Raw genomic sequence first — 27,512 nt, 5'->3', positions numbered from 1 at the left:
GAGTGCTGGGCAGAGTGCAAAACGTGTGCAAGCCTGCAGAAGAGTTTTAGCAGACCCATTTAATTTTTCCTTGCTCCAAACATGTAAGGACGTGGAGATTTCCTTCTTAAACTCACAGCTCTGCAGACTAAGGCTTTCTGATACATCAGCTGGATTTACAAACCGGAGATCAAGGAGGAGGGGGCATTTGAATGGCTGAACAGCTCTGAGTCACTTTTGCACTAGAAGGGCTGGTGAATGCAGGTACAAAGAATATTTCTTCCTGGCACAGGCAGGAGCACAACTCCTGCTGTTCTCCAGGAAGCTGACCACCTATAGGAACAAGCCTGTGAGAATGCGGGGCATTGACTCACAGATTAATATTTGATTTGAGATCTCCCAAGACATGAGTCTGTGGATTTCCCAGTGACTCAGTTTGAATCTTACTGCTTTAAAATCCACATGGCTTAGAAAAGGCAAAACCCAAAACCACAGGCTGGAGATTTATTTTCCTTCAATAAGTCAAGTCAAAACATTGGTGGAAAAATGCCCTTTTGGAGGTTTTGTTCAGTGACTAACTGCTACTCAGCAGGCTTAGCACTGAGAGCCAGGCTGAGTACACCTTGCCCAGCAACACCAGCAATGATCCTGAGCAAACAGTACTCTTGGGTCTGAGCTCCAGTGAAAGTGGGAAGAGAGAGAAGCCAGGACCAACACTCACACTGAAAGATCATGCTGACTCTCAGATCTAGGCATGAGGTTTTCTAGACCTGGAAAATGAGGCTACAAATGACTCTTTTTTTCATTTCTTAATTTTATCTGAATGCTTCTGCCTTGGGAGCATTGGTAGACATGATACCCAGCCTGCTTGTCACCAGTTTCTCCTTACAAGACAGTCCCATGATAAATGTATCGCTTTCCCTGCAATACCAGATATTTGCTGTACCTGAGAGGGAGGGAACAGAGTGAAATAACACTGAACTAGAACTTTAAAGGCATTTTAACAGTCTTTAAATGGCAGAGGGGACATTTACGCAGACCACTGTTTCAAGTGGAAGCTCAGGGGCTCTTTTAATCAACTAATTCATCAGCAAGCCTGTAGAAGTATGGGAGGAAGATGCCTGGGTGCAGATTACTCCACACTCAGCTCTGCAGTTATATCCTATTCCATATGAAGGGATTGTTGTCCGTGCGCCACGGCACTGCGGGACCGTGGAGGAGCTGCCGAGGCAGAACCGCCCCGCAGGGGCTGTGCCCAGCCGGCCCGGCTATCGCAGGACCGGCCGGGCTGTCGCAGGGCAGCGGTGGCACGTTTGCAGTTTTTCCAGGTGCCAGCAGAGGGCAAGTTGCGATCGCGAACAGGTCCCGGCGCCCCCGCAGCGCCGCCGGCCCCGCACGAGGAGCGCTGCCCTTGGCCACCGCGCCGCTCCCAGAATAAACCTCTAAGCTGCTGCCTGGCACGGCCGGCAGCGGGGGAGCGCGGGAGAGCTGTCCGGAGGCTTACCCAGCATGCCGATCCCCAGCATGAAGGCATCCATCCCGTAAGGCATGACTCGGGACCGCCCTCGTGCACTGCCCGTTGGAGACATCACCTCCTTCGGCTGAGCTTTTTTACACTCCACCTGCCACAAGAAAGTAAGGATCAGGCTGGATCACAGGCTGTCACAGGACACGGCCAAAGAGCACAAGCAGACCAAGCAGGGCTGCCTGCATGACAGCACATCCCAGCTCCAGCCACCTCCGTCAGCCCGCTCCGCTGCCCTTCCCTGGCATCCCTGTCCCCAGCCTGCATGATGCCAGCCTTCCTTCTTGCTCTGCAGCCACCACAGGCAATGGGGAGCTCAAACATTTTTCTTCTCCTCCTAGTGCTGCCCTTGATGTTCTACCTGACCCTGCACCAGGGTCTCAAAGCCTTATTTTCCTCATTTCTGAATAAAAGTAAAACCTGTCCCCTCCCAGGCCACCACGAGGTTTTGTGTAACTTCAAAACCTCCAAGCGCAGCACAATTCCTTGTTTAATTAGCTCTCCTCCTTGAGAACTCAGTATTATGCTTGTTCACCTCAATATGGTGACTTTCTTCCCCAGACTGACTGCTGTGATTTTTGGGAAAATACTTGATCTGATTCCCCAAAGCAGAGAAAATGCATCAGGACTCAAGTGCCTCACACCCTGCCCCTGTGCCACTGCCCTGCTCTCTCCCACGCCTCTGTCCCTGCTCCCCCAGGTTCTGCCCCAGACACTCACCATTTTGTTGTTGATCTCATGGAAATGGATTTCACACACTTTTTCCACAATGTCTTCACTTTCAAATGTGACAAACCCAAATCCTAAAGAAAAAGCAAAACTCCCTGATCAGGTCAGAGCTCTCACAGTTTGAACCCTCTACTCACAGTCTTTTACTAGCAGGAGAAAAGTACAGTACAATCAGCCCTTTTGAAAACAGCTGTCACTCATCTTCCCTCTCCAGCAAATTCTGCTTTTATGCACAAGAACAGGACTGTCCTCTTATAGATTCTCCTCGCCTACTCATCCTGTACTTCCCACCCACTCTGACCCACCCAATTGGTCTCAAAAATAGGTTTGGTTTTTTATTTTAAACTTCGCTATTTATGAGGCAAACCACATGGCTGGTAACACTGGGGAGATCTGGGCAGATGCTCACACAAAGAGTCGGTGGGGAAACCAACAGCTGCTTGCCAGGACATCACCACTCTCACTAAACACACCCCACCAGCAGGAACACCCTGCAGTTCCCTCGCAGGCACTGGCCATAAAGCCTCATGTGAGCAGGCACAGATCAGCATTGCAGCTGCATACAGTGAGGCAGATATAGGCACAGTGATTTGCAAAGTTTCACCAAAGTAAGGTTTTTATCTACGGTAAGACAGGACAGCATGTTCCTGGCCCCTGGCCCACGCTCACACCTCCTTTCTCTCACCAACCCCTTTGCTGACAGTTTTGGCAAAGCCCATCTCGGGTGGGCAGACTGAACTCCTCTCAGCTGACTGCAGCTGTTTCTGGAGAACTGAGGCAGGTGGGAGGATATCTTAAAGCTTGCCGTGCAAGCAAGCTGGGATGAAGCAGAGCTTTCCGCTTTCCAGAACTGGCCAATACCATGGCGCTGTAAAATAACATTTAAAAGCGGACGGGAATCCACTGCCCAAAACCCCACCTTTTCTCCACACTGCCAGAAACACCTCCCAATAAACTTCGCCATCTGTCTGTGCCCAGGTAGTTTCACAGCCTTCACCTCAACACCCACAAGCAGAGGAGTTCAGGAATTCAACAGCAAAACCCTGATGTCAAAAGCAGACCCCCACCAGGCCTGCTGTGCCCTGGGCTGAGCCCCTCACTGTTGACACAGTGGCTGGCAGCTCTCCCTGCTGCTTCCCAAACACCTAACAGCTCTAATTGGACCAGTGATTGGAAGGCACCCATGGGGGTGCCTTCCAGTCACTGGTTCCTCCATGGGTCACATGGAGGAACAGGGGTTAACACTTCTTCCCTTTCAAGATGAAGCTGGAACAACATCCTCGGACTGCCAAGGCCTGGCAGTCAGAGTAGATTTAATGGCTTTAGAAAAAAGCAAAAATCTGAAGGGCACAGAGTGTAGCAAGAGCAGAAGGGAGAGTTCCCTCACTGCTCTGGGAGCAGGGGTGCTTGGAAGTGCTACAAACAACCGGATAGCAGCCAGCACAGGGCTGTTACTGACCCTGACTGGGAAGAGGCTGAAGCTAAGCTTGCAGGTCAAGTTGTTGCCAATAAATCTCCAAGTTGGATGCAAGTGTCAAGCCCTGCCACACCACCAGGTAGTTGGTCTGAGGACTCACCAGGAAGGCAGGGATGCCCATAGATGGGCTGGGTCCAGATAGCACAAATAGTACAGCCTTGCTCCCATCCTGTAACCAGACTCCACCAGCAGGCTCAGGTAAGAGAAGGTGACCTGGGCGCATAAGTGGGCTCCAGGCTGAGGAAGGGGTGAGAAGCAGGCACTCTTCAGGCTCTCGTGTCAGCTTTCCCAGAGCTCAGATTACTCGGGACAAGGTAAGACACACACTGCGGGCTGGAGCCACAGAGGTGAGCACACAGAGGAGGGGGCCGTCTCGTCTCACATAGCTGCAACTCAACAAGTTTACAGCACAGGAAATGCACTGGACAAAAGCTCTCTGTGCTGCAAGGACCACTGGTAAAGGATGCAGATGCAAAAGAATGGGGCGACTGGAGGCAAGATAAAGAGCAGCTGTGACCCGCATCCCCTGCTGCTGGGATACTGACCCCTCCCTAGGCAAGGCAGGGGGCAAACCCTCTGCAGTAACCTCTCCTAGGGCCAGAAGACAGCTCTCACCTCGGTGTCGGTTCGTTGTCTTGTCAAACATCAGCATAGCATCATCCACCTGCAAAGAGAATGGCTGCAGTCAGATTATTACTGCTGCAATGAGCATCCTCCAACACAATTGTTCAGAGCTTCCTTGCCCTCCCCAAACCTGAGGGGATCAAGATGAGAAATCCTGTTCCCAAGAAGGAAACAGGGTGTGCACACATATGCACTGCACATAAGCTACTACACCAGGCACTTCCCCAAGCCACAACCAGCATGGTCCCAGTCCCTCCACCAGCCCGGGGCAGGTGCTGCTGAGCTGAGCCCCCTCAGCCCAGCCCCTGGCAACAAGCGACCCCAATTGTTTGCCTGTGGCTCCAGCCGGGGGCCAAGGAGGAGGGAGGGCATTGTTCCCAAATCCCGGCCTCAGAGGAGAGGAGAATCAAAGGGGGGCAGAGAAGCAAAGCTGGAGAGGGGAGAGGAATAAGGGGCCTCCCAACGGCAGGGGAAGCAGAGGTCTTAGACAACACAGCCTGCCTGGGAAAGCTGGGAAGCACCCCCACCCCCACCCCAGAGGAGCCTTTCCTCTAAGTGAGGTTTCCCACTGCTAGAGGCTGTAATTAGAGCAAATTTACTGCAAGGCCTGAGCGGGGCTGCCTTCCCGGGGGGAGGGGTGGCCGGATCCCATCCCCCAGCCGGCCTGGGGCTGCTCTCCTTCCCGGCACATCGCCGCCTGGTGCCACTTTTCCCCCCATCTCCCCGTGGGTGTTGCCTTGCCGAGCTGCATCCGCTCCACAGGTCAGCCCGAGCAGGGTTAAAAAATACACTTCAATCCCCTCCGTGTAAGCCCCAGTGTAAACCTGTCCCACTGACCCATCCCTCCTCTAATACCACTGCCTTAATCCGATTATGAAACTGGACGTGCAAGTGCTCAGGGGAGGTGGCAGCAGTCTCTGGCCAGCAGCTGCCCTGGCCCTCCTCCTTCTCCATGTGAGACAGCCGTTCCCTGAGCAGCAAGCCCTGCACGCCCAACTCCACAGGATTACTCCCTTGCCTCGCCCAGGGAAGTATCTGTATTGCTACCTCCTCCTGAACAGTCACTGGAGAGGGCAGAGTACTGCCCATGCCCTGGCATAGGCAGCCACGGGCTTTGCCAATAGAGAGCCCACAGCCCCAGCCAGGAAAGGGAGAGGGTCCTACCCTCAGCCCCCCAGGACAACACAGGACACCCAGCTCCACCTCACGGCCAGATGGATGGAAGGAGCCTTGCTACCATTTCCAGTACCATCATAAGCAGACAGAGATCATATTTGATGCCCTTGGCCTTGTCTAACACATCCACTCCAGGTGACAACAAACAACCTGGCTCCCGCTCATCTCACACGCTTACCATTCTGGCTCAGCCTTCCTCAGCCAAGTAAACAAACACCTGAGAAACATGCCAAGCATCCAGGCTGGAGCCACAGGGGACATAAGCCTTGACACAGACCCGAAGCAACTCCTCAGCAACTTCCCAGGACACACAGTTAGGGAAATGGGCACTGAGGGCAGCTCCTCACACTGTCATTCCCCATTGCCACTTGTTCCTGCATCTGCACCATCTCCCTTCATGGTACAACACAATTGTGATGTGCTGGAGGGAAACCCAATGTGGTTGAAAAACAGTTCAAGAGGTTTTATTATCTGGTTTTGTTCATTTTAAAATCTAGATCCATTCCCCCATCCAGTTCACAAGAAGGCTGGAGAAATAGCTGTTCTCCTCCCCACTGGGACAAAGCTGTGACAAAGGCACTCTGAGGCAGTGCCACTCCCGACTCAGGTAGCTGGAGACCACAAACCCATCACAAGGAGAGATGGGCACAAGAAAAAAAAAGTGTCAACGAGCACAGGCCCACTGCTAACTTACTCTGCCAGACCAGCCCTCCTCTCTGCAGAGCCTGCGAAGCAGGAGCAACTGCAAGTGGCAGAGCCCAGTGCACATCCACACAAACCCATGGCACAGAAATATCCCAGGCAATGGCTGGGCACTGCCACAGCACTCAAGCACTCAGACAGTGTATCTGCAACTGCTTCATCCCAAACCACACCTCATGTTGTGAGGAGAGCTGTAGCCTTCATTCTTCTGAGCTTTTTCCTACAGCTCTGCTTTGAGATCAGGTGTCTACCCAGCATCCCAAAATGTACTTGCCTTGCAAAAACGTATTTATTTTAACACATGTACTCTATTTGACAGCTGTTTCCTGCTAAAAACTAAATCTTATACAGATATTTAAGTGTGTGTGTGTGTATATATATATATATATATATAGGTGTATATATATATATAGGTGTATATACATATATTTAACTCCGGGGCTTCAACTCTGTGTATGGCTATAACTGATGTCTTTTATTGCCATTAAAACCTACACATGACCATCTTTACGTCGCCTTTCAAGGCAACCTGAGAGCTGAGCTGGGTGGTCTCAGCACACACCTGTGAGGTAAAGCAGGGCCCAGATCCCCCCTAACTCTTGCTACAGGGGATACATCTCATACCACACACAACCTGGGCAGACCCTCGAACTGAGGGACCGCATCCAGCACCCACCAAAGCTGTGCCTGCACTGACTCTACAACCACCACCAGCCATAACTGGGCAGCTATTGTGGTGGTGAAGCACAGCCCCCCCTTCTTCCCTCCCCACCCGCCACCGCCGCGTTGGGCCTTTCCCGGCTGGGTCGCGCCGGGCCCCAACAAAGGCGGCCGCCGGCGGGGCCGTTGCGATGGCAACGCGGCCGCCATGGCAGCTGGGGCCCGGATTAGCGGCTCACAAAGCCGCCCCGCAGCGCTCGGTGCCCGCGGCCTGTGATGGGCTGCGGGAGGGCACCCAACGGGGGCCTCCAGCACCCCAGCACAGGCAAATCGGCACTCTCGAGGGATTCATCGCGTCGTTCCAATCCCGCTGCTGTGTGCAGGGACACCTTCCACCAGGTTGCTGCAAGCCCCATCCTACCTGACCTTGAACACTGGGATGGGGCAGCCACAGGTCCTCTGGGCAACCTGTGGCACGGCCTCACAAACTTCACAGGGTAGAACTTTATCCTAAGATCCAATCTAAATCTACTCTCTTTCAGTTTGAAGCCATTCCCCCTTGTCCTGTCACTAAGTGCGCTTGTAAATGATCACCCCCAGGAACCTGGTACCTGGAGCTAGAGGAATCGAGACAGGATGACTTGGTGCTCCCTGCTCTCTCCTCTCTAGACCCTAAGTGTTTCTATGCGTCCCCTAGATAAGAAGGAAAAAAAGAGGAGTGATTTTATTTACATGCTTTCTGTCTGGGCTAAAATGTATTTTTCAAAAGCATCTATCCTAATTTAAAGGCCTTAAGTGGTGGCAAATCTAAGACACACTCAGGCTTGTGGCCTGAGGGTTACCTACAAACCTTCATGCAAAAGCCATCCAGCAGCCTGGACTCCCCTGTCCTCAGAAACAAAGCATGATCTCCCCCTGAAGCCAAGATCCAAACTGAGCTTGCCACTGGATTCTCAATCATTGACTACAAATCACCCCTGGGACCCTGCCACCGTGAGCTTGAGGAATCAAGACAGGATGACTTGCTCCCTTCAGCTCTCTTCTCTCTAGGTCCTAAGTGTTTCCATGCCTTTCCTGGACAGGCAGGAGGAAAGAGGAGCAATTTTTCTCCTGCCAGGTGCTAAAAAGCTGTGGAGCCACTTGGAAGAAGGGTGAACAGAGTTACAAAGCCCTTTCCTCAGAGGGCAAGTCCCCTGAAGAAATGCTTTAAAGGGGCATCCTTAACAGTTCCTTTTTTCACACAGTCCCAATGCAATTCCAGAAGCAGTACCGGACCCAAATGACCTGGAAAGTCTGTCTGAAAAAACATTTTCTGAGATGAGGATATCACCACGACTGAAGCTTCAGCACCTCTCACTTAAAGGTGCCATAATCGTAAATGATCCATCCAGCCTCAGCCAAAATACCTGGGGTTTTTCATGGGTTTAATCCCAGTCTAATATCTTTCAATTTTCCTGTTTCATTCCTAGTTATCTGCTATGGGGGAAGCCAATGACATCCTCATGCAGATTTAAAAATTAATGATTTCCAATACCAGTTTGATCAGAAATGCTGGATGCACTTTCACAAGGGTAGATTTTGAAAGTTGTAAATATTCGAAGTGTTTGTGGAGATGCACATCTTCCACCTGAACTGCAAATAAAAATGGCTGAGCTGGTCCTAGAAGGAATCATGGCAACATACTTGTAGTAAAGTCAGGCAGAAAAATTAGTAACTGTTGAGACAAGTTCCATACGGAAAATATAAACCAAATTATCTAGAAACCACTCGGCCATCCTGTCAAGAGACACATAGCATTAACACCCCTGTGTGGTTCTCCCAGCTACACCAACAGGACAGGCCAGTTCCAGGGAGGAGGATGCATGGACAGAGAGCCTGGCTCCAAGGAGCAGGTGTCCTGTGCCATTAAGACCCTTCTTACCCCATTCTGCTGACCACCCTCAGAACTCTGGGAATGAGACTTGGCCAAGGGGACAGAGCCTGCTCCATGCCACAGGTGAGCAGAACAGCCTGTCCAGGTGTTCCTGCCTGCTCTCACACAGGCACCCAGCAAATATCAGATGAACCCCAGAATGACCATTACTGCTACAGTGTTTTCGGCTATGTGCCTGCCAGATGCAGAGCACAGAGAACCCTTTGTTCCAGAGGCATTGTTACCACAGGCCAAACTGCCTACTGCCACAAGAGAGGTGATCAGATTCCCCTTTTCCTCCCCTCCCCATCTGTTCATGGCAACCATGTTAAGTGTGAGAATTTACATAAATTGCCCTCTGATCTGTGGAAGAAAATCCAAAATCCAGTTTGGAAATCCATAGCAGGTTGACAAGTAGCTTTGATCCCTGAAATTTCCAGAGAGGAGCAGATTAAGGATTAATTAATTAACATTCTCCCAATCCAAAGTGAGGAAAATCATGCCCACTGTATGCACAGAAACAAGTCTTCCTTGAAAGACATTTGCCATCAGTATCTGAAGGTTCTCCCATTAGTCAGCACAGAAAATTCATTTCATACACCCAAATCAACCACCCCATTTTTCTGGCAGGAGTACATGAATACACACTTGTAACAGACCTACAAACTCTCATCAGGTCCAGCACCTCAGATACTGTGATTTTCTCTCATTGGAACAGTAAATGTCATCACCCCAATGAGATCTCAGGACCTCTTAGGCAAAGGGTCCAGAATTTGGATGAAGTATTAGATGGCAGCCCAAAAGTCAGAACCCCCCTCAGACCTTAGATCTTTTTTCTTGTTTGCTTCCAGGGTATTTTTAGAGAGGAAATCTCTGGGCAAGAGCTGCCTCAGAGAGAGGCCAAGCTTTCATGACCGACTCATCCACACACAATTACCTCAGGCCCATTGAGAGATGTAGACTGGTTTTAAGCACTTTCCAAGCACCCTTGGTGCTGCAACTGATTAGTGAGTCATGCAAAGACGTCATTGAGAATGTATTTCCGGCACTGCTGCTTCACCAAATGCAAAAGCATACAAAAAAACCATGAGTTCAAACACCTGATTCGGGTGCAGGCCCCCATTTCTTCCAGGACCTCTGCACTTCCAATTTCCGTAAAGATCAGCTTCTCTCCTGATGACAAGCGAAAGATTGGCTGCACCAAGTTAGAGCAGAGCTCTCTGCCTTGCCCAAAACCTCCCAAGATATCAACTAACAACAGACAACTTTGGAAGAACATAAAGATAAGGCAAGAATATTACCATAGATCCCAGAACACTACATCCCCTTCCAAGCTATTTGTGATTTGGAGATTTTCTGAATTCAAAGGGGTGTCTGTGTATGTTAAAAGACCTTCCATGAATTTGCCCAAACATTTTGGAGCTTATGTAAATTTTAGCAACAACATCCTGTGGCAAAGATTTCACAGTTTATATATGCTCCATGAGAAAAAGACTATTTGTTCTAAGTCTTCTCCTACCTTGCAATTTATATGATTTTCTCTACCACAAAACTTCATCAGACCAACTCTTGCATTAGAAAGATGATCAGAGTTTTTTTCAGTTTTGATTTGAAACAAATAACCTTTCTTACAAGATCAGAGACCCAACAGTCCAAAGAAATTACTCTGACGGACAATCCCTTTTCCTCCCCAAAAATAATACAGAACAACATGTTCCCATAGGTCAAAGTAGAAAAGGAGAAATCTGCAACTTGAGCTCCTCTGGCATTTTCATACATGTTGAACTAGACAGAGGACTAGCTGTGCCTGAGGTGGTAGGTGCAAGACACCTTCCTCCTCTCTTTGTGTTGCAGGTTTCAGTGAGGGTGGTAGCCTGAATCTAGAGAAGCTGTTGAAATAATTCCTTGTGCTGTCTAAAGATGTTCAACACCATCCAACTTAAGCCAAACTACTTGGTTACACATACTGTGAATGAAAGTCTTTCCAGGACTTCTGTCCTACAGTTGAAAAAATAATCTCCTTTAGAAAGCATGTGCATGGCCTGAGCTTGCATCTCAGAGAGATTCAAGTTTTGGAACCAGAGAAGTGTTTCCTAGAGATCCCACTATGTTCAAAGTCCTTGCAGCTGCACCTGACAAACCACAGCCAGCTTGAGGTCACTTCTCAGTCTCTCTCCCTGCACTAAAAAAAAACCTTTGTATTTTCTTTCTCAGGAAAACAGTAGCCCATATATTTTAGTCAGAGTTTTGGACAGGAAAAAAAGCCCAAAATGATTCTTCTTAGAAGCAGAGACTCTCACACTGTATTTGGGATCTTCTTTGAAGCTTCACCTTTTGTGCCTGTTAAAATCAAGTATTTTGATATGAAGAACTGGGGTACCAGCCTCTCCCTTTCTTGCTTTATCACTAAGTAATACTCATGGGTTTCTTTTTCACACATTTTCACCCTTCTTTTGCCACTTCCATTTTACAAAGTTGAGAGAAGGTTTTGGACACAGCAAAGAAAGAAAACAAAACAAAACAAAAATAGGAGAAAAAGCAGAAATGCCAAAATGGAAAAATCAGATTTGGGAATTCTGTCTAATGAAATAGAAAACCATTTCCTTTGCAGCCCAACTAAACTTCCATTTTTTCCTGCTAATGGACGTAGGAGGTTCTGACCTGACACAAACCACCTTGGTAGACTTGTGAGCTGCAGTTCACGGATTTGAACTGGAGAGAACATTATGATAATCTAATTTGACCTCATCTGTTCTGCAGGCCATAGCACTTCCTCTTGTAATTCCTTCAGCATGTACATGCTTTCTGTCTGGGCTAAAATGTATTTTTCAAAAGCATCTATCCTAATTTAAAGGCCTTAAGTGGTGGCAAATCTAAGACACACTCAGGCTTGTGGCCTGAGGGTTACCTACAAGCCTTCATGCAAAAGCCATCCAGCAGCCTGGACTCCCCTGTCCTCAGAAACAAAGCATGATCTCCCCCTGAAGCCAAGATCCAAACTGAGCTTGCCACTGGATTCTCAACCATTGACTACAAATCACCCCTGGGACCCTGCCACCGTGAGCTCCTCAAGCTCAAGCAATCAAGACAGGATGACTTGCTCCCCTCAGCTCTCTTCTCTCTAGGTCCTAAGTGTTTCCATGCCTTTCCTGGACAGGCAGGAGGAAAGAGGAGCAATTTTTCTCCTGCCAGGTGCTAAAAAGCTGTGGAGCCACTTGGAAGAAGGGTGAACAGAGTTACAAAGCCCTTTCCTCAGAGGGCAAGTCCCCTGAAGAAATGCTTTAAAGGGGCATCCTTAACAGTTCCTTTTTTCACACAGTCCCAATGCAATTCCAGAAGCAGTACCGGACCCAAATGACCTGGAAAGTCTGTCTGAAAAAACATTTTCTGAGATGAGGATACCACCATGACTGGAGCTTCAGCACCTCTCACTTAAAGATGCCATGAATCGAAGAGATGAAGACCACTCATGGTGTCTGGGACACCCATAAAGGCAGGATTCTAGGAGACCTCATAAACCTGGGAGGCCCCAGCACATCATAGAGAGCCACCAAAAGAGACTGTATCAAAATCATGTTTTCCATGAGTCACACCTGAAATTGAAGGCAACAGGCTTTTCTTAGCCCTACAAACCATACATTGGCACATTCAGAGCTCAGAAACCTAGAGCTGAAGGCTACAGGGGCTTTCCTCTGAAACGCACTTTCCCGCTGATCCTGCTCATCAGCCATGCCGAGCTATCTACTGGGGAGAATCTCTCGGGAAACAGTTCTCCTGGCCATGGGTGAATTATTTGAGGCTTAGCTTGGAAGATGGCTACAGGCCAGGAACGATGCCTTACACAAGAGCTCTGAGGAGTCTCTCATCTGAAGTGAACAGATGAGTCAGAAAACTCCCCCAAAACCATCAAGTCAATCTGACCAGCCCTAACCTCTCCCCATGAAAACTCCCCAGAGCCAAGGGGACAGCTGCTCCGGCCTCATGCACGCTTGGAGCACTGGATGTTGTCTGGGACACTGGTTCTTCAGAAATGAATCGCACCGAGCTATACAGAACTCTCTCCTCTGCCCACTCCAGAGAACAGTCTCACACAACCAGTCCTTGCCAGTCTCCTGATGTCAGGACACCTCTCAGCACACAACCATTAAAGAAGAGAAACATAACAGGACAACACCCCAAAAGAGCTGAAAAGGGCTGCTCAGACTAGAGCACCTGTAACTGCCTGTAAACTGAATACTCCATGACATGCTTCTCCTTTGAATTAGCAGGGATACAGTCAAGATTAAAAGGGGATTATGCCCAAGGCATTTTGTTTTCCTATCAAACACACGCATCAGCAGCAGAGGAGAACTTGCAAGTCAAACAACCTTTAGACTGCACAGACGCATGCGGTAGCACCCTCAAGGATGCTACCACTTGTGTCTTGGGGACACAAGAGAATTTGCCTATTTCTTATAGAAAATGAAACCACACAGAGCTAACAACTGGCAAACATGGGGATATCTGACCACTTTCTCTTAGGAGTGAACTTTGCACACGAGGACGTGCAAATTTGGCTTCAGAAGCTGAACAAAGGTTCTGGGCAGATACTTGTCCCAAACTTTCTGCCCAAAAGTTTCAGCAATATGGCAAATCTGGTTACAAAACTCCTTTTCCTTTCACTAATTAACGTGCCTTAACATAACATCACCCTTTTGCAGAAAATTTCAAAAGAACATAAATACCAAGCCTTCATCCCCACACTGCAGTGCTTATGGTACTTCCCTCCATGTCCATGATGCTATCAGCAATGTTCTGGCCAGGTTACCACCCACCCACCAAACCATGTTCTTCCCTCCTAACTGGGCAGGAAGGTCCCAACAGCTTCAGAATCCAACACTTCCTGCCCCAAAGAGCAAACCCATGCACACCACCACTGAACAACAGTGAAACAGTCACAAAGTCCTGCCACAGAGGTGACCACACTCAGCACTTGGGTACAATGATCCCCTTCAGTTCCTAATCCCATTAAAAATCTTGGGATCCTTCAGTCTAATACTGCTGATATTGCTCCTGGGGATGCTGACAACCTCCTCAGCTGAAAGGTCACAACTGAGCCCCCTTCAATCCTCAGATTTGGTCCAGTCTCACAATTCACACACCTGGCTGTCATGGACAATGGCACAAGCAACTTCCAGCCACAGTAGCCCACCCTTCCCTGAGCCACCTGCCACAGAAGAGCCAGACCAACACAAGGGACAGCCTTAGTGCCAAACTTTCTTCAGCTGTACAAAACTTACAGCACCACTTGCCCAAGACTCAGCAGGAGAAGTTTCAGGACCAAAACACTTATTTTTAATAAAGGATTATTGAAAGATCAATCACAAGGTTTTGAGTTAGAAACAGGCCAAAATCAGGTTTGATAAAGCAGCCACTCCGTTAGGAGTGTCTACAAACCTTCCTCCAGCATTTGAACAAACTGCAAATCTGTGAGCCACAAGATGCTTCTGGATAGGGAAAAACTGGAAAACCATTTCCCATAGCCGAGGTCCTAGCAACTCTGGGAACAAGGATAAACTCTGTTTCAAATCATCACAGGGCAGGAGTCACTAGCTGTAGCCCCTACAAGGACATTACAGCTAGCCAGCGTCCGTAACTGACCTTCAATCTACTTAACCCTTACAAAAGACTCAAGCTTCTAATCCCGCCACAACAAAAGTTCAGAAAAACTCCTTTTGCCCCAGAAGCAACAGCTTTGATCCAACACCACTCAAGAGACTTACCTTCCCAAACTGCTCAAAGTACTGTTTCACATCCTCCACAGTAGTGTTCACAGACAGACCACCCACAAATATCTTCTTCGTTCGGGTCACCATCTGGAAAAGGGAAGGACAGAACTTCACCAAGTAAACCCAGAGTGAGCAGAGAATGAGACTCAAAAGGCCACTAACTCCCCTCTGCTGCTGGGAAGCATTTTTCCCTTCGCTGCACTTGAGCTTCCACCTTCTTGAAGCCCTCTGGCCAAACATGGCTGGCAGGTCTATCCCACACCACATTCATGCTCTTGCCCTCACAGATCCCATCACATGTGCCAGCACCCAGCAACCACCTCCTTGTCAGACAATTACCAGCCTCTCCGCTCACCAACCTGCCACCGCTCCCTTGGCACTGTGACACCACCCCAAATGCATACGGCACAGCTGTCCCCTCCCCAGCCCTGCCACTTTGCACAGCCAGCCTCCTCCAGGCAACCCCAGAGGTACCTGCTCTGCTCCCAGGGTGGCAGGAGGCCTGCCAGCACAGGCAGGTTCCCTAGGCTCTGCCCTCCTACACCACAAATTGCACAGCATTCCAGTCTGAAATGGAATAAGCCTCATTTCACTACCATTCCCCGGTCACTTAAATGGAGCCCAGTCAACACCCAGTTAAATCACTTTTGCCTCTGCAAGAAGGCAAAGACAAGATCCTTCTGCCACTTCTCACTGATACAGCTGGGACGAGGAAGAAAACTAACTACCCTGAGAGGGGCCATGGCTGCTAGGCTGAGGCACACCGACATCCTTTGAACCAGCTCTCCAGCTGCATCCTCCCCTTAGCTGCTTGGCTACACCCCTGCTCTTAGAGGAACACATGGTCCTAATTACCCCAAGGAGCATAGGGCTAATCCGCAGCAATTCCCTGGCTTGGAGAGCAGCCCGTTCTAACACTAAAGCACCTTCTGTCACCAAACTGCTTAATGGAATTAACCCAATTCCTACCATGTGCTTCCTGGCTCCAGTTACTTGGGATACCTGCTCACCAATTGTTCTCAGTGCCTGAACCCCTTACTTCCCTCCCAGCACCAGTCTCCTTTTCCCTCTCTGCTCTCAACACAACTTCTCCCCAGCTCTTTCACCCATAACAGCACTTGGAATACACTCTAAACTTTAAAACTCACATCCAAGAGCCAAGTTAAAGGAAGACCCAAAGCCTAAAGACAGTCTCCGGCCTGCTGCTGGCTCCTCAGCTAAAAGTTTCTAGCTGCACACCTGGAAAAAGTTCCTGCCACTGCGCATTTTAATGCCAGAGCCTCTTGCAGGTTAAGATCCAACACCAAACTCCTTTTGCCTTTTCCAGTACTGAAACACACAAGGACACTTCACAAAACGAAATCCTTCTCCCCTTCCCTGCCACACACCTATTTATCACACACAGGTGCACACACACAACATTCTTCCACCTTTGTCACATCACAGCATGGAGCTGTTCCACATCTCCTAAGGCCTGGAACTTCCAACCATTGTCTGCAACTTCAGAAGGACTAAGTTCGCCCTGGGCAGCATTTAATCCACCAGCTCTATCTAGTGCATCCTGAAGTACAACCAAGGGGCCTCCTGGTTCCTTCAGTGCCATGCAAACTCCCAGCACTGTGCTCCAGGTGAGTCCTGAGCAAACCCCAGCGAGCAACTTTGTTGCATGCACTGGCCACCTTGCTCAGAAGGACAAGGTTCACCACCACAATTTTGCCCTTTGGGGCACAAGGGCTGCCCCCAGTGCTTACCTTGGGCTGTGCTCGGCGAGGGAATGCTACCTTCGGGTCAATCTGAAAGAGATGTGAGGAAGAACAGGTGAATACACTTTTCCTGCCTATTTACAGACAAGAGTTTCCTCCATGTGTGCAGCTGTCTCTGCCCATGTGGCACCTTGCTAAAAACCCAAAGAATCTACCTGAGGTGCATAAAATGAAGCTAGCTGCAGACATCTTTCTGTCTTGGTAAGGTGTGATCCAGGGAGACTACAAGTCCCAGCATGCAGTGGTCCATCTCCAGCTGAGCACTGGGCAGATGCACTGAGAGCCCATCACATGCTGGGATTAACAGGCTGGGCTGCACCCTCTGGCTCGGCCTGCCCCTAGGTGCCTTGCATCACCAGCCTCATATTAAAAGTGGTTTCTTTTGCCTTTTTGCTCTCACCCTTCACTCTGCCTACAAGTACAGAGCTCACCTGGGTAGCAAGGAGACAGAAAAGAAGCAGCGCACAAACCCCCAAACGTTTCATCCTTTCAAACACAGACTGAAGCAATAAAAGAGCAGACAGGATGGCACAAATTAACCCGAGGAGCCCAGGCCCCCTGTCTGCAGAGGCTGCAGCCGCAGGGATCGTGCTGCCCCTCTCCCCAGGCCGCGCTGCACACAAAGCCGCAATGTCTCCCTCCCTCCCTCTGCGGGCTGAGCCTAGCCTCCATTATGCCTGTTCAGCTTCTCTGTAAACCTGCTGCCGGCTGGAGCAGCCGGGTCCCAAGCCGCCATCCAGGTGCCACACATTCTGCTGGGCTCAGCACGGATGAGCGTGTGCCTACACTGGCCTCACACCACCACCAGCACCACCACAAAAGCTGGGACAACACTAATGCAGCTGCAAGCCAAACACCCACAAAGCCTTCTCTCCTCCTCAGCCACCACCTCTTTCTTTATAGCCTATTTTTACAGCAACTCCTGTAAAGTTACATCACATCGGGGATGATCCAGACCTACAAATCAGCTTACAAAGACCTGTGGTAAAGGCAGGTTTGGCTCATCCCTGCACTTGGACAGGCTGCAGCTGGGAGGGCAGCCTGAAGCCGTTGTCCCATCAGCTCAGCAGCCCCAACAGCCCAAAAGGAAGCTGTGTTTCTCCAGCTCCTCTCACTGCTTTGTTCAGCTTTCCAGCCTGGCTGCCCTCCTGTCCCGCATCCTTTTACTTGTCTCACAGCCACGGAGCTTGGCCCCCCCTGCGCCCTTCCACCAGCTTCTCTCCCTGCCTTCTGCACCTCCATCCTGACTCACAGCTTACAACTTAAATAAACTCAGCATGTAGGTAAACAGAGGCAAAAGTGAAGAGCACAAATAAACTCAAAAATAAACCTTCCTCCCCAAGCTCCAAGAGCCAGCTGATTAGCATACCCTCCAGTGCCTCCCTCGGGCATCAGAACCATCCAGGCCCTCCCCTCCCCACACACACACACCCCCACTGCTTCCTGGCTAGTGCAGACACCCACAGCAAATTCTGAGGATGGGGGACGGCAGGAGACCAGGAGGTTGATGGCAGATAATAAGCAAAAACAATAACCTACTGTCTTTTACTTCTCAGTCAGTGTCATTCAGCTCCTGCCAATAAGATGCTTTCATACTCAGCAATGCTAAGCTCAGCTTCATTTTCTCATTACCCTGAGTGTGATCAACTGGGCAGAGATAACATGTCCTCCTGGCTGAAGAGAGCAGGCAGTCATTTCACAAATTCTTCTGCACAACCAGCTATTGTTGCAGGTAGAGGGAGGCTGGGGTGACCGACTGCAAGCGCAGCCCTGGGAACATGCAGAGGGGAGTGAGTTTGGTGCCAGACTCAAGTTACTCAAACCGGACTGCTCCTTGGTGGCTGGAGTCTTTCCTAATTAAAGCAAAAGCACTGGTACCTTATTCCCTCACTTCTGGTGTTAAAACAAATAGCCCTGGAGGAGTTGTGTTTCAGTGTCACCCACTGACGTAATGGATCCTTTTTACAAACCCAGATAGAAATCTGCTAAGAGCATTCAGAACTGCTCAGATTGTATCCAAAAAACAAAACTCCAGATCAGGCTGCTGTGAATGGAAGTTACCTGAGCTCAAACTGCTTCCAGTTCACCCAACAAGGCTTTGGGGATGAGGAATCCCACTGATGTCACAAGTGTATCAACAGGCCAGCCAGGTCCTGGGGGCCACCTACAGCCCCATTTCATAGCTCAGGTCGCGTAACTCCTGTCTTAGTCCAGCTGCTATCAGTGTTCCAAAGCACAGGGAGGGCTGGGAAGGACCTGTGAGACATCAGGTCCGAGTTTGTTCGTTCATTGTACCTCTGCCACTACCTCCGCCCTGCTGGTCTGCACTGCCAGGGAGCTGCAGATCACTCCATCCACCACAAAAGACAAACCCAGCAAAAAAACTCAATGACAGCAACAAAGAAATGATGGGGTGACCCAGCACTGCCAAGTGCTCTTCCCAGAGCATGCAAAGAAGCAGCTCAAGACAGCAGCCAGCTGCAGCTCTACAAAGTCACGCAAATCTTTTACCTTGAGAATGCTGTAAAGCCAATTCTCATATCAAGTATTTTCAAAAATAACCCTGTAGTCTGCTGCTATCCAGCTTACAAAACAGAGGAGTCTGAAAAGGACAAGGCTGTCCCGAAGAATCAGGCCAACTGCCTTCATTAGGGTAGGAAGAATCAGAAAACAATGAAGCAACAAGTTGAGCAGACACTGTCTATCAAATGCTGTTTGCCAGGAGACACCAAGCCTCAAGAAAAGGCTGTCCTTACAGGACACCAGGCCTTTTTCTGCAAAGTTTCATAAAGCTCTAAATTAAGATTTAGATGAGCTTGTGTCATTTAACCCATGACTCGCGGCAGAGCCTTTCAGCTCAGCAGGGAAAAAGCATATGGAGGTTCCATATGCTAACACAAGACCAACCTCTCATGAGGCAAAACACCCCAAAACATCTGAACAGCTGAAAACAGCACTAAATAAAAAACGAGAATGAAGGGGGAGAAGGATCAAAGTTCCTAACAAAGGAGGGGCCTGGCGAAACTGTCCCCATTCTCCGTGCCGTGCCGGCCGGGCAAGCGGGCCAGATGCAGCAGGGAATTTCAATGGCTGGCCGGTCCCCACGTGCCCTGCGCCATGAGGCCCTTCTGTTCTCCTGCAGTGCCCACCATCCCTCCCCGCCCTCGTGGGCTGCACGGTGGGCTGCAGAGTGCCTTCGCACAGCCAGCAGCGGCAGCTTGGGGAGAAGAATGGACACCATGGGTTTCAGCTCACTCCTAGCCACGAAACACTTCCAGGATTAGTGCTACAACAGACATCCATCACTTGCCTTTCCAAGAGGCATCTACGCCAGCCTACAGACTCACAACAGGACTAGCTGATCAGACACTGTGTTTACACAGGCTAGTAAAAAAAATAAAGAGAAAGAAGAAAACCCTGGGTCCTCCTCAAAAGACTTTACTGTAAATCCCCCTCAGAGCAAAACTCACTTTACATCACTCCTGGAAGGAGGAGAGCTAGGAATCCTGGGGACCCAGACTCAGTCAGGAAGGCTGGGGTAGGTTTAACCAGGAGCTCCCGTGGGGAGGAAGGACCTGTGCACATCAAAGGGAGTGATCCAGGCAGTTAAACAGGAACAGACATAAATCTTGCTGCAACTCATGCCGTAAACCCTAAGAAAGAGGGTCTTACTCTCCCGCCCTCTCCTTCTGCCAAGATAAAGGCTAGGACGCCTGGGCCACGCACTGTAAGAAATAAAGCTGTGCATTTGGACTCCTCAGCAGCCCTTGCCTGGAGCCAGAACATGTCCCCTCACCACGCCATCCCCTTGCAGCCCCTGCCACTCCCCCATCCCTACCTTCACCCCAGGGCATCAATAAGGAAAAGGAATTCAGTGGAAGGCAAGTCACTAAAACTAAAGAGAAGGGACCTCCCACTCAGACATCTCCCCCCCCACCCCTCGAAACAGCCTGCACATCTCCTGAGTGCCACAAATTCACAAGGCAGGACCCACCACGTTATGCCACTAGTCCAGTGAGCCACCAAATCTTTCTGCTGGCCCAGCTGGGGCTCCTCATCACCCCAACTTGCAGAATGAGGGCTGGAGCCACAGCCACTCCAAGAGGCTTGTGGTGGCCCACATAGGCAGGCACTGACCACACTCGGAGACAATAAAGTCCTGAACCTCCATGACTGTTGCAAAAACTTTGCCTGGGGAAACCACAAGAGAGTCTCTAGGGTGCACAGCATGAAGACTCTCTGCCGGGAAGGGGGGGCACAGGCCACCATGGCCAGGGAAGCAGGGCCTGGGCGCCAGGGAACAGCACCCCTGAGAAGTGATCAGTGCTCGGTAGCACACAGGATGAAAGGGCGGCTTCCCTCTCTCCAAACGCAGCCACATCTTATTTCCCAGGACAAATCCTCATCCCAAATGTGCTCAGGTGACCCAGCTTCGAGAGGGCTAGAGTCACCGCCCAGACGGGCCTTACAACCAACGGGTGAGAGGAAAACCATCACCAGGATCTACAGACCCACACCAGGAATCGGCACACGGTGAGCCCAGCGCTTGGGCGGCAGCTAGGCTACCCGCCGGCAAGCGGCACAGAGAAGGGAACCATCGATCCGTATCAGGAATCGATAGTTTACAACCTCTAACTGGAAATCAAACACTACAGCCGACGGCTGCTCCGAGCACAGCCGCTCCGCCGGCAAATACACCCCTGAGATGAGAGAAGTCATCTCACCGTCTTGGAGTCCAGTTCATGTCTGGATTGGGCCAGGACCTTGTCGACGCCAGCCTGGTCCATGAACGTGACGAACCCGAAGCCCCTGAGCCCCGCAGCCCGGGCAGAAGAGGGGATGCGGAGAGAAGAGAGAAAGTTGGTTAAAGTGGCGGCCGGGCCGCGGCAGGGTCAAAGGGAGGCGCGGGCCCGGCCTCTCACCTGGATCTCTTTGTCAGCGGGTCCCGCATCACCAGGCACTCCTTCACCTCGCCGAACTGGCTGAAGTACTCCCGCAAGCCCTCTGCAAGCACAGCATCCACCGTGGATGTCCCGTCCCGTCCCGTCCCGGTCCGGCCCGGTCCGGCTCCGCCAACCCCCCCCCCCGCCCCCCCCCCGCTCAGCCCCAGCTCCACCACCCCCAGCCCCGGCGGCAGGTGCGGGGCACCGCGGCGCTCACCTTGCGTGGTCTGCCAACTCAGTCCCCCGATGAACATTTTGCTGCGGGAGGAAGGGGAGAGCCGTGAGCGGGGCCGCGCCGGGGGGCCGCGGCGCCCCGCGGGAGTGGCGGCGGCGGCGGCGGGGCCGCGCGGGGAGGGGAGGGCGCGGATCGGCCATGTTGGCAGCGGCACCGCCGCTGCTGCCGCCGCCGCGCCTGCCCGGGCCGGGGGGCCAGGGCCGGGGGAGGGGGCGGCCGCGGCCGGACCGGGGGGGGCGGTGGGGGCGGCCGGCGGCGGCTGCCGCGGCGGTACCAGGGGTCGTGCGGGGAGTCCGGGGAGGCGAGGCCGGGCTGGCTGCCGTCTGTCTCCATTCGGACCTCTTCTCCCTGCGAGGAGCGGCGCCGTACTCCCGGGGCAGATGAGCGCTGGAAAAGGGGCCGGACGGACAGGCCATGCTGCCCCCTCCCCCGACCCCTCTCCGCCGGGCGGGGAGGGAGCGAGGGAGGAGGGCCCGGCGGGCACAACCTGCCCGGCTCCTCCCACCCCCGCCGGCCCGCCGGCCGCCCTGCGCATAAAACCCGCCGGCTGCAAAGGGGCTGAGTGCTGGGAGCCGTGTCTGCACCGTGCTGGGGGAGAGTGTCCGACCCCGGGCGCGGCGGCGGCGGGAAGCAGCCTGGGAGCCCGTGGCCGCTTTGTCCTTGGCCGCCCCGCCCGCACCTGCCCCAGGGCGGCGGACAAAGGGTGGTGGAGCCAGGCCTGGCCCGGTGCGCTCGGCTCGCTGCGGCGGACCCCGGAGACACCGGCCCTGTTCCTCCCGGTGTTTCGCCGCCGCCGAGGGCGCTTCCAGGTCGGGACTAGGACTGCCCTGCTCAGCCCGGGGCCCCGACCGGGCAGCGGGGAGTCGAGGCACCTTCCCGGAGCCCTGGTACGTCCGTGCCCCCTGGCAGCCCACGGGGACCGTGCAGGGGTCAGGGGCTTCCCGGCCTCACCGCTTGCTGCCCCGCACGGGAGTGCCTAGGCTGCAGGACCCGGGGCAGAGCTGCTGCCGGGCACCGCGGAGCCCCGTAGAGCCCCGCAGCACCAGGTACGCACAGCCCAGCCGCTCTCCTCTGCCCGCGGCTCACTGGGAAGAGGGTAGCCTGGTCCCTAAGGCACTGCGCAGTTTCTTGCTCACTCAGGCTGACAGACTCGTGCCGAGCCCCAGCCGAGTTCCGCAGCCACACAAGTTCATTCACATGCTGCTTCTCGAGCAGGTCTGTGCACTCTGCCTCTGCTCTTGGGCAATCTACCCCGAGTGGCTGGATGAGCTCAGCGAGGAACAAATGAAATACCTGTAAAGTTGGAGTCGAGAGCTGAAAGCTCGCCTGACTGCGCCAAGCATCACTCTGGGAGAAGGCATTTGTTTGTATCCATGGCATATCAGAACAGAGCAGTGCCCAAAACCTCTGGTGACAGTGCTGTGAGCCCTTCTCGTGGCAAGAGGTATCACTGGATCCCAGGAATGTGCTACTGTATTGCGAAATACTCCCCACAGGCATCCCTGACTCTGCTCCTTCCAGCACGTGTCCCCCCTGTACCTTCTCACTGCTTAAAGCAAGGTATTGGTAGCTCAGGTCAGTGCCATCCTTGTTTGACCTTTCTTCTCCTTCTCTCATGACTGTTTTTCCCTTTCCCAATACACATCATCTCCTTCCTGGAGAGGAACTACACCTTTGTTTTAACAATATTTTGCAATAGTATCTTTTGTTACATGGGCTGCAACTCTGAGTTAAATTCATCCTCTGCCCATTAGCTCTGCCAAACCACCATTCACCCACTCAATTTCCTGAGCTGGGTCAGTGACCCTATCCTGTCTCCTGGCCCTGTGCTTGGGCACAGCAACACACTCAACACCAGAGACTTGGTAGTTGCCCCTGGGAACAGAGCTATGCAACATCCCAGCTCCTGCTGCCACTGATCCAGGCTGAGCTGCTTCTCCAGAATAACCCACTCTTCATTCCACAGGGCTGGAGTCATCACTTTGGGTGGAGGTGCCCTGAGAGGCAGCAGGGAAATACAAATAATGACATGCAGAGGTGGTACTGCAGTGATGGGCAGGACTGTGGAGCCAGTGAAAGCAGTGGTGCTGAGGCAGCATCCCAGCCATCTCCCCTTGCATGTCCTGAGAAACCTGGACAAAGCTGGGCTACCAGAGCCACCACCGCTGCTCTGCTCCTTCCTGACACCTGCTCTCTCCCATTTGGAGGGCAAATACTTCAAAGGGGGAACTAACTAACTAACTCTTTCAAGTCAGCTGGAATAGGTTTTATGTTCCATAATTGCCCAACCTAGGCACACTACTAATGCCAATTAAAAACAAGAAAGAGGAAAAAAAAGAACTCAGTGATGAACTCACTAAAGGATAACATCTCTTGGTTTGCTACCAGTGCATTATTATAATGTGTTATTTTTAAGGCAGTATAAGTCAGGCACTCTGAGGGACACTGTTAAAATGCTTCATTGTGTCTTTTTTTTTTTTTTTCATTATTTTTATTATTTAGTCACTTTTTCTCCACTGAAATAATATTGGAGAGGGGAGAACAGGATCAATGTGAGTTAATGTCTGTGAAGATCAGCGGAAAAAAACCTGAGCCTTCAGAAGATTTGGATGGAGGATGTGGTAGGACTTGCATCACTGGTAATGACACAGTAACCTACCATGTAACTTATTCTGAGGTTGTTTACAAAACAAACACATGATATTTTGTATTTCCACCTTAGGACCCTGAAGTGCTTTGTAAGAATCAATTCATATATTTCTGTAATGCACAAGACAGTGGGTCTTGAAAAATCTGCTGATTAGTGACAGTAGGAAGCTTTCCTCACAGAGAAGTAAATATATAAAACATCCCAGACCTTATGATTAGAAAGATGATCTGCTGAATATAAAATAATGCAGCATTGTATTCCTGGGGCTGCAGACAGACAGCTGTAGTGCTTCAGTGGCTGCTGCTGAGAGGTTGCCAAACACCAGTGAGATTAACAAAACTGCTCAGTTTTCTTGCTGCTATTCGGTGTCTCATGTGTGGTAGAGTGACACTATCAAAATCATGTCCACTTCCTGCTGAGGAGGATGATTGGCAAAGCTCTACCCAGCACCAGTGGCAGACACTGGAGTTATTCATGGAGAGAGGGAGGTTCCAAAAGGTGGAGGTTAGGGGAGGGGCAGGGACAGCAGCCACCTCTTTTCCTCCCTCATCATATAAACTTAAGGAGAGACTGTCTGGAGACCTGTCTCTAGCTGGGAGGTTTTGGCAGTCAGGAACTATGAAAAGTTTCATTTTTCATTTAGTTTGGACAGTTAATAAACAAATCTGAACTGGAATTAAAATAATTTTTGTAACACTTGCATTATGATGCTGAAGATGCAAACCTGGAAGGTATTAACTGTGGCTCCATAGGCAGCCTGGGGGCAATGCCAGGCTCTGGCAGTGGCTGCTGGTGGTGCTCACGCCTGCTTTGGGAGGAGGGCTGACCCTCTGGAAAGGCTGGTGGCAAAACCCTTCTAGCCCATGCATGAGGCAGCCAGGGGTGTCTACCTTGAAGGGAACCCACTGCTTCAGCCACCTCCTGCCTGGCAGGAGCTGGCTTGGGGCAAGAGTCAGGCACACAGGCAGAGAAGAGCTATTTAGGGAAATTAAATTATTTAGATTCCACTCAGGTGGGGGGAGAGACAGAGTCAGCAATAGGAAGAGACGAATGACTGCAAATGCACCAAGGATTTCTTTAGTTCATATAAGAAACCTCAGGGAGCAAGATTCATGGCGGGGAGGGGAAGACTTTACATGGTGCAGAGCACTGAAGTACAGAATGGGTGGGAGTACAGAAGAGGAACAGGGTGGCATGCAAGAGAAACATAGAAACATAGGTATTAATAAAGATCAGGAAAAAGGGGAGTAGGAAGAGTAAATAGAGACAACTGGGATAACTGGAAAAAGTGAGGGAGGAGAGAGGAGGAGACCACCCCAATTACCACAAAACAGCAAGAAGGATTAGAGCCTTAGGGGGAAAAAAAAGGAAAGAAGTCTGCAGGGGATGGAAAATAAAGCATCAAGAGAACTTGCAGCGTAGTAAATTCAGTGTAGGGATTCAGCATAAAATAGCAAAACCAGAGAGATCACTGAAGGACAATAGGAGATTGCAGGCTTCTACCAGCTGTCCTGGAAATGATGGCTAAGGGAAAAATCAGAGAGCCCTGCCTGCTATTCTCCCTCTCTACAAACTCTAAAAACTACTACGTGGCGTCTAGTCTCCATGATCCTATCTAAATCGGTCCAGCAAATGAGGGAGGAAGCCCTGGCTGCTCAGCTCTAACACAGGAGCTGTTCCATGCACAGAGTGTGCCCAGCACCACACCAGCCCAGCCCAGGTGCCACCTCTCTGCGGCAGCCTGCAAAGGATCCCCCCTCCCCAAAGAGGAGCTGGAAACATTTTCATTTCCCAATATATATTTTTTTAAATCAAAGCTTTAAATCCAAAAATTGCATATGAAGTGACAGAAAGCAACAACAGATTCGAAAAATGAGACCTCCTTGAAAGTGCCCTGAGCTCCCCCTTCCTTCTAACCTCTTAGTTTCCATTTGTCCCAGTCACTGCTTTCTGGTCCTTTCTCCTACCTAACCTCTTCCCAGTCTTCACTTTCCTATGGAAAAAGCTGAGAAGCAGAACATTGCCTCCTGCTCTTCCCCTCCTTACCTGGAAGGTCAGAGCTTCCCATGGTGGGATACAGAGGGACTCATTTCCCCACCATTAGAAAAGAGAGATGAGGATGAATGCAACCAAAATCCACCAGATGTGCTGGACTGTTTTAAAGAAGATGATTAAATTGTTTCTTGTGCTCACTGAAGGTAAGGCAATAGGTTCAGTTGACACAGAAAGAGATAAATGTTAGATATCAGGACAAACTAGCAACTATAAGGATGGCTAAAGATGGGAGAGGTCAGCCAGGAGGGCCAGGGAATCCCCATTCATGAAAATTTTTAAGAATAAATTAAGCAAATATCAGTTTGCTGATCACATCCTGTTTTGTTCTTGCACATTACATGCATAGATGGAGCCTAGAGAAGAGGAATAACAGAGAAATTTAAAGGCTTTGGTTCATGGGCTCATATCAGGGCAAGTAACAGTGCAGCATGGGGCCAGGCTGACCAAATACCACCAGGACTGAGAAGAGGTCTGGGAATGAGCTGGGTGAAGAGGGGTAATAGAAAAAGTTCTGGGTCAGGTTTGAGAGCTGCCAGACACCTTATACAAAAGGGGTTTTCTGTACTAACATTTTTTAAAAGTATTAAAGTTCTTAATTTAAAATAAAATCTTGTGTCCCAGTGGAGGAGGGACAGGGTGAGCCCCAAACATACCACCACAGCCAACATAGCTTTTCCAATGTCTCCTTGCAGTGACACTGCTGGTGCCTGACTGCTCAGTCTGCTGGGCCTCCAGCATCAGCTCCTCAGGCGGTGATGCTGCACTATCCGTGGACCTGCACATCCTCTGCAGGTCTGATGCATGTGTGAATTATTAAACTGGGAATGAAGTCAGCACCATGTCAAGGACCTCTAAAATCTGCCTTACAGAAGATAGACTCCAAGAGAATAGAGGAACAAGGGGAGAACAGGGCTCAGGGGAAGGACTGGATTCCCTGCTGAGATGCTTGCAGGAGACAGAAAATCTGGGTCCTGGCACTATCCCAGAGTAGCACCAGAAGGAAGCATGCACAGGAGCAGACAGAGAACTTTTGGCTCAACACATGAACAGGAGCTGAGCATGCAGAAGCTGCTTCTTCATCCCCTCTCTTTCAGGACATAATTGATTTCCTATCTCTGCTATAGCACTCACACTGGCTTTTAACTCTCCCATTTCTTCAAGACTTATTTTCTAATCTAAGATGATGGGACCTCTGCTCCACAAATCCCAATGGCAGTTCTCAGAGGATGACTTTATAGCCTTCAGGTACCATGATGGTGTTAAGTAACTGGGGCTAAGTAACTGTTAACAGCACAACATCGAGAAGGTTTGCAG

General features: G+C 50.8%; 1 protein-coding gene across 1 annotated transcript in view; it reads right to left on the bottom strand.

Moving 5' to 3' along the window:
- The window catches only part of MSI1 (musashi RNA binding protein 1), a 28,343-nt gene extending 6,462 nt beyond the window's left edge, over positions 1-21,881 (bottom strand). The window contains exons 1-9 of the mRNA XM_082293635.1: positions 21,768-21,881; positions 21,476-21,516; positions 21,238-21,319; positions 21,040-21,124; positions 16,304-16,345; positions 14,547-14,639; positions 4,326-4,374; positions 2,225-2,307; positions 1,484-1,601 (exon numbers count right to left, since the gene is read on the bottom strand). Of these exons, the coding sequence (XP_082149761.1) occupies positions 1,484-1,601; positions 2,225-2,307; positions 4,326-4,374; positions 14,547-14,639; positions 16,304-16,345; positions 21,040-21,124; positions 21,238-21,319; positions 21,476-21,516; positions 21,768-21,826 (652 nt within the window). The 5' untranslated portion in view covers positions 21,827-21,881. The remainder of the gene's footprint in view (positions 1-1,483; positions 1,602-2,224; positions 2,308-4,325; positions 4,375-14,546; positions 14,640-16,303; positions 16,346-21,039; positions 21,125-21,237; positions 21,320-21,475; positions 21,517-21,767) is intronic.
- Positions 21,882-27,512: the final 5,631 nt, after the last annotated feature.

This window comes from Coloeus monedula (assembly GCF_965178545.1).
Source record: "Coloeus monedula genome assembly, chromosome: 18".
Classification (NCBI taxonomy): domain Eukaryota; kingdom Metazoa; phylum Chordata; class Aves; order Passeriformes; family Corvidae; genus Coloeus; species Coloeus monedula.
This window is presented reverse-complemented; position numbering and strand designations above follow the sequence as displayed.